The 15,185-nt window shown below is 42.0% G+C and overlaps 1 protein-coding gene across 3 annotated transcripts in view; it reads right to left on the reverse strand.

Annotated features, from left to right (window-relative positions):
* dlc1 (DLC1 Rho GTPase activating protein) overlaps nucleotides 1-15,185 on the reverse strand; it is a 57,235-nt gene that overhangs the window by 11,851 nt on the left and 30,199 nt on the right. For 2 of the 3 annotated variants that reach the window (XM_061273942.1, XM_061273944.1), the window contains 3 exons: nucleotides 2,961-3,032; nucleotides 2,046-2,127; nucleotides 895-958 (listed from right to left, as the gene is read on the reverse strand). In XM_061273942.1, the coding sequence (XP_061129926.1) occupies nucleotides 895-958; nucleotides 2,046-2,127; nucleotides 2,961-3,032 (218 nt within the window). Of the gene's footprint in view, nucleotides 1-894; nucleotides 959-2,045; nucleotides 2,128-2,960; nucleotides 3,033-8,608; nucleotides 9,017-15,185 lie in introns of those variants that run through there. The other variant, XM_061273945.1, reaches the window with a different exon arrangement.

Here is a 15,185-nt window from a genome sequence, read left to right on the forward strand (position 1 = left end):
GTTAGGGGATGTTTTAACACATTCCACAGTGGCTTGTTTCTGATGTTATTATGCTGGTTGGAATGTGAGATAACAATAGACAGCAGCTGATAGGCCAAATACGCCTTCAAACATTTGTCAACATTCTGCAGATATCTTATCATCAGTCCATCAAATCATTCTCCGCAACGCTGGATATTGCAAACATCACTGTGCGGAATGAAAACTATTATTACTGACAGATTGGACAAAACTGAAGGGGGAAGCCTTGGTCAAGTGGCTAAAATCATCACCTGCCATCGTGGGGGCCCTGGTTGAGGACCATACCCCTCTGGAATGACAGTCACAGTGTCCTTGAGCAAGATACTGATAATTCAAACTAGTCCGTGGGTGCTTAATATGCATCTACTACTGTGATGGACCACATGTGTGTGCTCATGAGAGATGAAGATGGTTCTATTCTATTCTATTACCACAACACAGCCGGTTAGACAAGAATTTAAGAGCACCATCAGGGAGTCAATGCATTCCTATGTTGTCTAAGGGGTTGCTTGTCATCCCACTTGGAAGCCAAATGACCTCTTTGACTGGCCAACTCCGAAATGAAAGGTGACACACACAGGGTCATCCCAATGAATAGCACCAAACACGGGACAAGGGTGTTACTGTGTAGCACTTGAGACCATTAGGGAATTAAGGTTAATTTGCTTGAAAGACAGCAATTCTTGTCTCAAAGTGGCCATCAGGTTCTACATATCTTGAAACACACAGAGAAACTTGTTATATTCCTTGAAGGGAACAGTTTTTCCTTTGAATGCAAAGCCAGCCACATTGTGATTTATATGAAAATTTGGTTGTCGAGGTGATGAAATACAAACGTGGTTTCAGAGAATGAGTGATGTACTTTAAACCCACCCTTTTTCTTTGCGGTGATATCTCCAGTCTCATTAGAGCACACTTGTTGAGAGTTTTGAGTCTCCTGCAACGAAATACAAACATGCAATCGATTATATTTAATATCGATTCCGCAAGCTTCAGGATAGACGAAAAGCGGGAATATAAGGAAAAGACAGAGGTTGATCTGCTCCCAGGCTGCCTAATGAACTGCTGAAGGATAATCCCCACATGAGTGGGAAGCCAAAGAGAGGGAGACAGCAAAAGGGGGAGAATGTAATCTGCTGAAGTGGCTACGAAATCTTGGGGAGGGGACAGAAAGCTTATCCCCCAGCCACCTGGTGAAGGGAAGCGAGAGTGGCGGGGACCCTCTGGAGAGCTTTTAGAGGAGATCACGTAACAATGGTGAGATGAAGGGATGGAAACCGAGGAATAGTTTAGCAAGAGGAGGTGGGTGGCAGCAGCTGAGGGAGGAGACATTGATATGATAGCTTCCAGATGTATGAAGGGACACCTGCTGTGCTTTATTCCTCAAAACTGGAACTTGATGAACAAAGCTTCATTAAAAGGCCATTAACCTCTTTCACTCTCTCCTTCTATGCTATTTATTACCGCAATAACGTAATACCGTATTTTCCGCACTATAAGGCGTACCTAAAAAAACGCAGATTTTCTCAAAACCCGACAATACACCTTATAATCAGGTGCGCCTTATATATGGACCAATATCGAGCCACTACAGCAGGTGTGTCCAAAGTCCGGCCCGCAGGCCAAATGTATATATCTTATATATGGACAAAGTTTTAAAATGGGCCATTCATTGAAGGTGCCCCTTATAATCCGGTGCACCTTATATATGGACAAAGTTTTAAAATGAGCCATTCATTGAAGGTGCGCCTTATAAACCGGTGCGCCTTATAGTGCGGAAAGTACGGTACTACTATATGTGACCATTGTTACTTTAATGCACACTAAACAGGCTTTCTTAAACAAAGAATTGAAAAAAGAGTCACAAGGTAACGGTATACGAGAGTAATGTGCTTATCATGTCATTCTTTCATCCCAACAGTAACAGTAATTTTCTTTTGACGTCATACCCCGGGTAGCGCCAAAAGATAAGTACAGAAAACAGGCAGTGGAACATCAGAGGTCAGAAAAAGGATGCGTCTCACCTGCAGAGAGCCTCAATGGCATCTCGATCAAGGAAGTCGTGGTCCCTGGTGACTGAAGAGATGTCAATGGGAAACTGGGCATCTGCAGGGAGAGAGGTCAGATCAGTCCTAACAACACGCACCCAAACACCCACCGAGGTCTTCCGGCCCACCTTCTCCCCCATACAGCCAGCATGAAAAGCTAAAAGAGGAAGTGGCATCTTATCCGACCAAACAAACCCAGCTGCAGCTTTCAGAGGCAGCAGGCAGGGGGGATGTGGAGCACTGAGCGATTGATTGAAGAATGACAATAGGTACTCACTCCACAGCAACTTGGAGCGCCAACTTCCTCCTAATTCTTTCTGCTCCCCAGTCAACCTCATTAACAACAAATCACTGCACAAGTAAGTGCACACAGGTCCAACACGTACACAAGCAGTGTTATTAGAACACACCATGGGCTACTTGTTGGAATTTCCTGGCCCAACCCCAAATGGGAATCTTGCATTCAAATCCTTAGGGGAGTGATGATAAGTAAATACTATAGAGGGAATACCAGCACTGATCTTTCGGTGCCGACACAGGCCTATCAGTTTGCTTATCTTTAGTGGGGCAATAGTCTTGACGGTGCCGACAATAGAGATTGTCCTATGGATACAAGAGAAGGAAAATTCCCAATTTTATGTCGCCTGCCAAGCTCTGAAGCCAGCAAAGTGAAGGGTTGGTAGTTTTCAGTTTTTCTCAGTTTCGTGCCAAACGAGTGTATGAATTGAGACTCATCCATCATCTTTTCACAAACACAAAGTCGTTCTCTCTGATAGAAAACCTTTTACGGTAGAGTGGGAATGAAGTACGAGCTGATGGAAAATATAACTTCTTCTAGAATTCTCAGAATTACACATTTACTCTCACTAATATCAGTAGGAGGATGCTGACCTTCATAAAGTTGGGCATACTGTGGGAAGCCTGCCGCTCGCAGCCAGGTACAGGCTTCTTTGGCTTCAATCTCTGCAGAAGAAAAAACACAAAAGAACGCAGAGGCTTGTCAGATTGAATGACACAACAAATACAAATTACGATTCATAACATACATACAGGATGTAAATAATAAATGACAGGCGCAAAAAATGTGAAAACAATTTCATGACCAAATCTTTATCAATGTCCATTTCAGTTGTTTGCATGCATGCAAATGCATACGATGCTCACTTGAAGCCCATTGACAATATCCCTGCGATTGTTTAGTTTTTTATTGAATTCATCACTGGGGGCTTTCAACCGGGAATTGAGCCTGGACCAGTTGCATAAACCACTACACTACCAATCAAATTGCCTAGCTCTAGCCCCAAGTCAGCTGAGGTCCAGCTAATTTTATAGAAATGGGTGGATGTGCGATTTTTCACACATTGCTTTCATACATTCGCAGCTTATCTAAGTTGAACCTGCTGACCTCATTAGCTATCTCACACTTGGTCACTCTCTTCTCACATGGTTTAAAAGCTGGAACTCAAAAGCATCTTTCGTGCAAATGGTGTTAAGACCCTAACACACCAAGTGTGTGCCACTTAAGCTCTTTAGTTGACACGCTGACTGTTCCCCCCCCCCCCCCCCCCCCCAACTCAAACGGCCTTGTTTTAAACATGTTCCCCATTGGCCATTAATTAATATCATGTATTCATAATACAAGTTTTCCTAGACACAAATAAAAATATCTCGGGGTCTTCTCACAAATATATGATATTAATATATTTTTTTATTTCTAAGCAGTGAAGAATTGCGGGCCTTGTGGCTCACATTTAAACTAAATAGTACAAATGAGTGAATTAAATCCACTTTGGACTACAGTAGCAAGCATCTCAATTACCTGCGAACGTCTTTTAGATGACACATGCCAAATGGTTGGCCACACCCCTGTCTCTTCAATTGCCTACGTCCCCCCCACTGTAATAGTTTCTTTGTAGATAGAAGACAGACAGGGTCCTGTCTCTGAGCCGACAGGAGCTGACTTTACGATGCCGTCTTAAGTGTTGTGACAGCTAGTACGAATGTAGCACGACCATGAGAAACACTTGTCAACAAAACAAGCGCTACAAAGGCAGGAAGGGATGGTGGTAAGAATTTCAGATGAAAGTGGACTGTATGGACGGAAAACTATTCACATGAACTTGCAGGAAGATATTAATCAAACAACATGTAAAATGTGAATTGGCACCTCGAGGCAACCTCAATTAACATTTTCACATAAAAGTCAGAAGAACACAAATTCAGTATCCAAGATGAGTAATAAAGACAAAAAAGATGAAAGTGAGACTAAAAACTGACTTCATGCTCTCGGGAAATATATGTTTGACAGACATGGGGTCATAAACCTGCTCTTGCTGCTGCTCCAAAGCGTCTTGTCTGCACCATATATATTCCTTTACATACCAACAACAAGCCTAGACGGCAGACTAACCCACTAACAACAAGGTGTGACACGATCAACGCAGGGTCTACACTTTGCCTCAGCAGGGGCCCGGCAGCACTTGAAGCAACAAGTCTGACGCCAGCATGCACCTATGTGACAAATAACGTATTAACAAGTGTTTTACACCTATTTTATTTGACAAATGAGTTATATTTGTCACCGTTATTTGTCGTGGTTGTGTGAACACGTGTCTGTGTTTACAGCCGTGCTTTGGTTGTACTAAAAGAAAGGGAAAATATCCAAACATCTGAAAAGAGCTGGAATTCTTGAGTTTTCTTCCGTATCTCTGTGTGCGCAAACGGTTTTGTGTGTGTGTTTACAAGGACCATTCTCATGTTGAAAGACAAACCACTGTAAACACGGTAAAGCTTTTAAAATGCAAATTAGACATGCAAACACATGGTTAGGTTTCATCCCCCAAATCCCCCTGAAAAGAATATGAGATCCAATAAGTGGCTTAGGAGAGAGGCTATCGGATGACACACCCCATGTGACTAGATTTTGGTGGGCCTCAAAGACAAAAAACTGCAAAAGCAACCACAACGTGGACATTTCTCCATGTTTGGTTTGTAACAGCTAATGGACAGGGCATGATGAATCTGCCACAAACATTCCATCAATATAATTCACTAAATAATCATAATATTGGCAGACCCTGGTCACAGAAATCCAATCCAGAGTCACCCTTGCTTCCAAATTTAATCTGTTTATATCTTTTGGGTCTTCCGCAGTGTCCGTCCCAATTCCTTTGCCCTCGGTCGGGTACGGCCTCACTTCCCCTTCCTGCTTTCCTCACAGGAAGAGAGCCGAGTGGCGTTGCAGTCGCCGTTGACCACCAGTCTGTCTGGAAGGCCCTGCCTTCGTTTGTTCCTGGCTAGATAATAGGTGGGGAGGCAGCCAAGGCAAACAATGGCTTCTGGGATTATATGTATGCACCAAACGTCCTCACACTTGCGGCGGCTGTAAATCCATAAATGTTTTACAGCACTTTTATACTGTTAGAAATAGAAACGATCCGCACTTTGATAACAAGGTTGCCGTTTGATTACATGTGCCAAGGAGAAGTACATTACTTGAAAGCTCACAGACCAGAACTACAGACTCAAGGCCTAAAGCAGCAAGGAAATTACAAGGTATCATGGGAAAGTTATGGCGAAAACTGACCACAGAATTCCTTAGGTGCACGTTCAGGACAAATTCCTCTTCAAATTTAGCTCATGTAGTGACAAATGTTTTTCAGGATGTATGAGGAATGAAAGAAAGTGTGGAGGATGAAGGGAGTCGGAAACATTTGTGAGTTGACAAGTACTTTGTCAGGTCTGTGTCAGTTTGACCCAGTTGACTTCAGCCTTGGAGCTCAAGGAGGAACAGAAAGACCCAACAGCAAGCCATTTCATGACTGAAAATATTCTGCTATTATTACGGACACATTTTTTCCATCTTTATTTTTTTTTTTGCCTTAATCCCACCTCTGGTTAGGACGTTCATCAACAGAACTCAGAACACTATGACTATGGTGGGTAAAAGAAGGAGGGAAGAGTGATGAGAATGACTATCAGTGCATAACTAATGAGAACCTTGCCTGTCCTAATAGGTATTTGATTACATTACAATCTCCAGTGCATTTTCCCCACTACATTTATTTAGAATAACCAGTGCAACAATCACAGCTGCTCTCCAGCTACTTCTAAAATTAACCATTGCGGTATTTTCTCTGCTTTTCCTTTTTGTACTCTCAACGCCTCTTCTCCCTGGGTTCATTTCAACTCCGCTCACCCTTCTCTTCTTCTTCTTTTCCTGTGGCAGGAAATTCTCACAATTGCCGGCCAGAGTTTCCCTCCATCGCAGGAGGCCGCGGGGTCTTGCTTGGCCAATTTGGAATGCTCAGATCCAGTGGGACTTTGTTCAGTGGCTCGCAAACAAAGGATGCTGCCTCCCACCTCAAAGGATCTACTGCAGACATGGCAGACTGGAGGTCAAGAGCCTGAATACAGTTATCACCATTGCTGAGGCTTTGAAGTTGGCAGATTGAAAAGAATGCTTGACTAACAACTGTCATGAGGCTTATCTGGAATAACCTAATCGCTGGTAGGCCTCGCAGCGCCAACTGCAACGCAAGCCCCAAACTGCAGTCAGGTGAGGTTCTTATCAACAGCAGGACTGAGAGGCTCTTTCTGAAGGGGTTGCAAAGTGGGTCAAGACAGGGGAGGTGATAAACGAGACTGTGGCTCAAAAGTTATCAACACCGAGAACTACCAAGACAAGAAGTCATAATTCATGATTGTCAAATGGAAAAACAAGACGGTCTTGCCACTGAGGGTCTTTGTGATGGACTCTTCTGAAAGCTTTGGTTGGCCTACTAATCCAAATTGTATGGTACCATTGAACTTGGACAAACTGTTGTCTACCATGAATCACTCCAATAATATGATTGAAATGGCAAGAAAGTTAACGGAGAGGAAAAATGATGCCACTTGTCAATAGCACATAGAATAGGGGGGATGACTGACAGGGTACAAAAGCGGACTACAGCGCTGCTCTGGAATGCAAAAATGGTCGATGGCATATGTATTTCTGCGGTGAGCGGGTGTCGAGTTATTCCATTATTGAGACAGCTGGTGCACCATGAAAAAACATGCTTGCTTTTTGCTTCGTGAGACAGTGGAAGCACTATCACCATCTGGCTTGCCTCAAGCAATGTCCCCACAATCACACATGCAAAAAAAAAAGAAAAAAGAAACTACTAGCATTATTCTTTTCACTTTGAGACACATGTACACATAAGCACTGCAGCATGGATCGATGTTGGTCAACGCCAATGGACACTGCGCTTGCCGATGATAGATTAATGCTCACACAGAGGGCCTAAAGCCGGAGATCAGGTGACCATGCGTATTCAAACTCATGATAAGCTTTCTACAGACAGATGGGAGCCTACCTAGCTGGGACCCACTTGATACATTTGCCTTCAGAGGCCAAAACGGTGCTTCATTCACCCAAGAGGTGACAGCATTAATGCACATGTGTGTTTTCTCACGGGATGTGAGCCGTGCGCCAGCTGGATGTGAAATCCTGCAGATAAGGCCTCAGCTCACTTCCTGTTTCACAAAGCGGAGAAGCTGAAGTCGGTTTCCTTCAGTTTTTTTTCTCTCTTTGGAGTAATCATTCCCTGTCAATAAATCACATAGACGTGGAGCCCAAAATGTAACTGGGGTTTGTGAAACATTCAACAGCTAGATCACTCATTGTTAGTATCGTAAACAATGCCAAGGCTTTGTGCTGTGATGCCATGATGTCTACAAGTGTGTTGGAGCTTGCTCCGAAGTAGTCGTTAGGACTTTCCGCGTCTTATATCTAGTCCAATGACCGAGATACATTATCTGATAAGGAAGCCTGTGCCTTATTAGAAAAAATAAATAAATAAATAAATTGGCCTGTCTTAACTCAAGAGCAAAAGGACACAAATCAAGTTAAGCCAAGCAGCACAGCTGAAAATAGGATTTTATATAGCTTCATCTCGTCTCCCCTCATTAGCAAAAGGTTAGGTTTGGGGCAAAAGGCAAGGGCACTTGTGACCCTTTACAAGAAATTAAATGAAGTGACAAAGAGGGTCCTGATGCAGTCATTATTTGAACAAGATAGGAAAACTATAGTACTTGGTTGTCTCAACCACAGTTCACATCTTAGTTATCAGTCATTCTCCTCTTAGCCAGGTGTGCAGGAATAACCATTCCATACTAATGCAGTTTATTCTATTTGTACCAAAAGAGAAAACTAATAGCTACTGTATAGCTTGATCCAATTATTAACAAGTAAAACCATACTGAGTTCCAAATGGGGCACAAGTAGTGCAGATCTGAGAATAAGACCGTTGTAAGACCAACGTTTTGCTTGAATTCAGAATACAAATATCACCAAATAAATTACATTTGTTTTATTTATATATATATATATAAAAATAAATAAATATATATATTTAGAGAGAGAGAGAGAGAGAGAGAGAGAGAGAGAGAGAGAGAGAGAGAGAGAGAGAGAGAGACAGAGAGAGAGACAGAGACAGAGACAGAGACAGAGAGAGAGAGAGAGAGAGAGAGAGAAATTGGGGGGAAAAACTTACGTGTTAATATCATATCAGCGTGTCCTTAGCATTAAATAAAAAATAATAAAAAATCTCGACTCGCAACGACTTTGGTCCTCAGTTACATCAAAGCCCTCATAATAAATCCAGACAGAAGTCCCTCTATAAATTCGGCAGAGAATGTCCTGTGAGCCGTGCGGGACGCTGTAAATCCATGTTTATCATTCAATTTGGCAGCAAAACAGTCCCAAAAATTTACACTTCTTCCGACGCCGAGGGGTGCTTGCGTGGAGCGGTCCACAGCAAGAACTTGAATGGGGAGAGGAGGAGTGATTCAAGCTTTTGGAATGGCCAACTGTGCCGTGGCTCCACCCATACACCCACCCCGCTTCTGCTTCTGCTCTCCACCTGATGAGGACGGACAACCAAGCCGCTTTTGGAGCGTCTCCCAACGATCCTGGCTATACTGGATGTGGCTCACCGTGACGCGTCACGACGCACTGGCTCCTCTTCTTGGATTCAAAATTGAGTTTTCCCAAATACTTTTAAGAGTTGCTATAAAATTGAAAGTGCTCTTGCAGGTCAGTATGAACGTCATGCAGCTCTCCCGGGAGGCGCTTTGCATATCATTAGAGCCGGAGAGGCGCTCCTTTGTGCGCGGATGTCAGCCTCTGGGCGCTTGACGCACGTACAACACGAGCGCTGGCGCTACTCGCAAGAACAAACGCAGGAATGGGATCACCTATGTTTACACAAAAAAAGTGGTGGTGGGTGGGGTCAGCACATATCCCTTGTGGTAAGAACATCTGCCCCACATGAAGCTCTGGATATGTTCTCCCTGTGCACGTGTGGGTTTCTATTGGATCACCAGCTTCCTCCCATATCCCAAAACATGTATGTTAACTTCATTAAAGACTCTAAATCACGGGAGTCAAATTCAAGGCGCACACATAATCCACCACATTTTCATGTGGCCCTTAATAACTTGTCACAGTATTTACTTGACTGTTGTTCAAAAGTAGGTCTTCTTTATAAAATTGATATAAATCAAATGTCATGATGTTTGCTTGCACAATAACACCTGGTTCATAAAGAAACAGCGCAGCTCAAGTTCTGGCAAGCAGATGTCATGACAATCAATGTTTTTGTTTTCTAAACTAGCATGACAAATACAACTTCCAACAAATGCCACTGTTGATATTTTTTGTATCATAATAATTTCCAATGTTCAAACTGTTACTTTTCTGCAAACATGAAAAACATAGTGCACTTTCCTAAAATGGAAAGATTTTAATTGTTTTTTCATTACAAATGTCATTCATTCTGTCACTGCAAAAGAAAAGAAAAAAAAGTAGTTTGACATGTGACCTGAACAATGACATTAAAAAAAAAAGTATGGTGCAGAACAAACCATGATTTGGGACATAATCACATTGGATGGGAAATACATTGGCTCCTCATATGTTTCAAATTTTGGCAGATGATACTATGCACGTGTTTGAAATTTGTGCATAGGATTCGTCTTAACTCATCTAATTCAAAACAGCCTTTTCCAGTTCCTGAGGATTCCACCCCCCATCCTCAAGGACATGCAATTTCTGTGTGGCAGTTTGTCATTTTTAGATTTTTCTTCTATCCAGTAAGAAAAGAAACTCAACGTAATAGTAACGATGACATTTTCTAAAAAAAGTATGAAAGGTTCATCGCGGGAACGTGATTGTTTCAACTTAAAAAAAAAAGTTAGGGAGAGATATAGTTGTGTCTGGAAGCTCAGGCTGATGCAGGAGAAGGACACAGAGAATAAGCAAAGAGAGGAATGAGATATGACGAAGAGATTACCAAACAAGGCCAAATCCCCGAGCTACAAAACACGACCACCCAGAGGCTTGCACCACAAACTCGACTTTAGATCTACCCTAAGCTAGCCATGGGTCAAGCAACCCTGCTTAGAAACGATGGTGGCAGGAGCTGTAAAGCTCCCATTGTTTTGCTGTGAGAAATACACAAAAACAGCATGAAGAGGAACCTGTATCAACTTAGAAACTTTCACTTCTGCCTATCATGGGGGACTTCATTTTAATAAGCAACGAAAGGCTTTTTATTTTGTGTGTTTTTGTAATTTCAACACAGTAAGGGTGCCCCTGATGACAGTCATGTAAAAAAAAAAAAAGGGGGGGGGGGGTTCATGTCTCAGTCTTTACTGTAGTGGGAGTAGTAAGCAAATGTAAAATAACAGAAGAGGAACGGAATGTACCGGAACGCGAGTCCTGTTATTGATGTTTTTATCTGAAATGACTCGCCTCCTGAGCGCAAGCAGTTATCTCAGTCTGTCACCACGTCCATCATTTAGTCATCAAAGTTTACTCTGCGTACACAACAACTCTTTTTTTTTCACACTTGCGTGACAGTTAAGAATGTTCAAATGTTTGGGGGAGTTTGCCATTTTATTTTTTTTAAGGAAATCTTTTTAGGAGTTCCCCCCCCCCCCCCCACACACACACATTTCCAAACAAGGGAAACTCAGTCTCACATTTTAGTCCTTTGATCAAGCAACATTTTTTTTCTTTCAGGGGATCCACAAAAACTATTTTATTGCAGATCCCCTGAGATCTCTTTGGCCACCCCATGCCCCCCTCAAACCTCTGCAAAAAAAAAGGCAATTCCACCACTGGTGTTGCGATTCCAGGTCTTAAATCAAAACTAACTACAGCTATTTTTAATTGCATCTCACCGCTGCTGAGTGCAGCGGCAGCTGTAGGTTATAACCTCTACAGTGCCACCTCTGACCCCTAACGCGGAAGTTGCGTCTGGAGGATGAAAATGAGCATAAAGACTGACTTTCAAACCTTCTAGACTTAATGTGGAAAACACATCTGTACAAGGCAGAAAAGTAGAATAATAAAAATCCTAAACTACCCTGCATTCTCCTTCCAATGCTTCACCCCTCCTTCTGGCTCACCTTCAGGGGGTGTAAGCGCTTTCTCAAACCTCAAAAGAGGAGGCCAGGTGAGGGTCAGGGGAGCGACATGCAAGTCCATCTCACATGCACGCACGCACACACACATACCCAAGGCCGTGTCAACAAAGACTTACTAAAGGTATAAAAGAATTAGGACTCCGTTAAGATTGAGCCCCCTAGAAGACACGGTTTCTATACGTTCATGCAAGTATAGCAGCATATCTGTAATTCTCTTGTGTGGTTTTATATAAAATACATTTTGGGGTAAATTGTAAACTGAAGGAATGAATTTCACTGACATAATTATAGATAACAGTGTGTGTTTATGTGTGCCAGTGAGGGTAGTGATTGGAGAGAGCATGAGATGCTTCCAAGCATACAACAGTGATGAGGAAGTCAAGAGAGACCAACTCAAACCCGCACACAGACACACACATACACAAACAAAGGAAGTGTGAGGCAGACAGCGGCCCAAATGCCTTGCCGACACCCTCTCCGGGCTTTGATGGACTGACCACCATCACAATGGGGGCTAACACGTACACACACATACACACACACGTACAAAAACAATGGACATACGTTTTCCTGGCATATATTTTGAATTTTATTAATAAAACAAGCTATTTCTGTCGAATCACCCTTTTATTAAGTGACCTACTGGATGACTGCTGCAGAAAGAGGAGATAATATTGCACAAGAAGGAGCAAGAAAACTAAGACTAGCTAGGCAGGAAGGCTTTCTGAACAATTGCTTCGTGCACTGAGGATAATGGGCTTTTAGGGTGATGGTGTCTTGAGAATGTGCTTGTCTGCACGTTTACAAAACATAAACATGGGTTTTAAGGCAGACATTCCAAACATTCATGTTATATGTTTGGTCCTGATGTGTCACATTGGATTTCAAAATAAAGAAAATAATGTCAAATGCATGTGAGGTCAAATCAATTCAATCGGTTCCAAACTGCTGCCATCTTTCATAAATACTGCATAGGCAATGTTTTAACTGCTTTTGATTGATGCCTTGCTACTTGCTGACGTGAACTCTACTGCAATAGGCAGAATACTGACTTGGACAGTCTGTTGACAGCTGGTGAGATGTAGCTGATACTGGAGGTTCAACTTGGAGGTTTATTTTGGCATGAATTCAAACACTTTATTCTCCACGGTAATTTCAGTCAAATAACTGTGATCTTTGGCGATCTGATATTTGAGGTACTACGTTCTTATTTATCAGTTAAATCACTTTTTTTCCCATTAAATGCAAAGAAGGTGGACCAGTGACAAAATGATTGACTCGATAATAATTTTTCTCAGAACATTTAAGTTCTTGCTCAAAACAGATGTAAGATCACGTAAGAGCTAATGACTGGCTAGTGATATATATCAGACATTGTATTTTTCTTGGTCATATTTTCATTTACTGGACAAATACCATTCCTTCAGCATGACTGTAATCTTTAAGCAATGAATTCCAAAAATCTCTGATAAAGCACAACCATATGTGGCTGCGGTTTATCGTTGGCATTCTAACAATGGCAGAGAGAACGATTGGCCAACACTTACTAGGTGTAAAAGCTAAAGTCAACAATGTGAAAGGTGTGTAGGTTATCACACACACAATGGCACTAAAACGTGTCCAAAGACATGCATGTTGGAAATCTGCAAGACATAATCATATTTGTTATCCAGTTCGGATCGCTGGAATACTTCAAGAATGTGTTCCCAATTTTTACAACAGTACTTGTAAGTTTAATGAAAACATAGAACTCACACATAGAGCGGATTGTTGCTCCTATTTAGCGCATTAGTCAAGGGTAGGGAAATGAAGATTATGAATTTGTTGCTTTAGGCCAACAGAAGGAAAGAGGCGGAAAAGAAGAGCCTCAGGGTAATTGTAAGGAATTTGGGAGAACACAGAAAGGCATTTTGAGGAAAAAGATGATCGTGATTTGAACAGGTATATGTGGGCTGTAAAAAATAAAGGAAAGAAGGAAGTGTATGCCACGCTTTATTGCTTCCAAAACTATTGTAAATGTTGGATAATTATGGACATTAACTCAAGTGTTTAATAGCACTGTGTTTTTTATAGACAGGAAGTGGATGAAACAAGCCACAACAAAGTGTGATAGATGGAACACAGAAGGAGGTTGTGTGACTGACTACATTTTCAAAGTCTTGTAGAAACCAGCTAAATATTATAGGAATGACGCTCTGGCTGGAAATTAAAAAATCCCTGTTCTTTTCGGAACAAGTTAGAAGGCATCGAGTCAGGTTTTCCAACCCGAACACACCCAACCAATACTTCAGAAATGAGCATACATTTCCATTCATCCATTTTGTGAAGTGCTCGTCGTCACTAGGGTCTTTGCTGAGCTGGAGCCGATCCCAGGTGACTTCAGGCAAGAGCCAAGGGGTACACAAACAGAGCCACACACTCACTTGAATGGGTATTCGGAGAAACCCCATATAGACACAGAAAGAATGTGAAAACTTCACACAGGAAGCCAAAATGAATCATCCTCATAATCAACACAACAAACAAATTGGTCATCACAAAGTTGTTAACGGCTTAGTGTAGTAAAACTGCGGTGAAGATTTTAGTGAGGTGATGTCATGTTGACTTGCCCTGGGTGCGGGTGGAGCTGGAAAAGTTGGCAAAATATGACTTTATGTAGGTGGTTCAATTCATGCGTCAATAGAAACTTGGATGAACATGTTGTGTGATACATGGAAGAAAAAAAACTGTTGTTTTGACTAAAAAATTACAGCTTTAAGTAGTGCCGTAATAGACTTCACACATTTAACAGACTATACCGCTATTTGTTCTGTGGCTGGGGGAATTCTTCCGTTGTGAGTCATACAGAAAAAAAGGAAAATTAATTCCTCAAACATACCTGAAAGAATTTTGCTCTATTTGTGTTTATTTGTCTGAAAGGCACTCACCTTTTATCCTGATATGCCCAAGAATTCAACGTTTTTGTTTTGTTTCGTAATTTCTGTGTGCCCTGCTAACCTCAAATCAAACGGCAATCATATATTCCCATGCACAATTTTCCTCGTGAAAGAGAAAAAAAACCAGAGAATTATCTTTCCTCATATTCATTACAGCTTTAAACTTGTGTGATCGCTTCCTACACAAATGAAGTCAATTGCAAATACGCAAGTTCGTTCTTTCTCAAAGTCAAAGTCTGCTTTATTGTCAATTTCTTCGCATGCCAAGACACACAAAGAGATCGAAATTACGTTCCCACTATCCCACGGTGACAAGACATAGTACACGATATACATACAAGTAAACAACACAAAAAATAAAAACAAGAAGGCACAAACAATGAATAAATAATAAATAAACAAATAACACAATAAATAAGAGGAGCAAAAATGGAGCAAGTTTCTGTGTGCAGTATCACGTACGGGTAACACAGGAAGTTGATGCTTCAGTCTCGCCTGCCCTGACCTGCGACCCGCTCCGACCTCTCACGGGGCACGTGACAAAGCACGCAGACATCGAGACTGTCAGGAGAAACACAAACCAGCTTCATCCAGGAGCCTCTCACTGATCCAGAGCCTTCAATGCAAAAATGCGACCGACAGCAATGCTTTGAATCTTTGGAGAGATTTCGGCTGACTTTCAGCTTCTAACGGCTCCCTTGTT

Source organism: Syngnathus typhle, linkage group LG3, assembly GCF_033458585.1.
Source record: "Syngnathus typhle isolate RoL2023-S1 ecotype Sweden linkage group LG3, RoL_Styp_1.0, whole genome shotgun sequence".
Lineage (NCBI taxonomy): Eukaryota > Metazoa > Chordata > Actinopteri > Syngnathiformes > Syngnathidae > Syngnathus > Syngnathus typhle.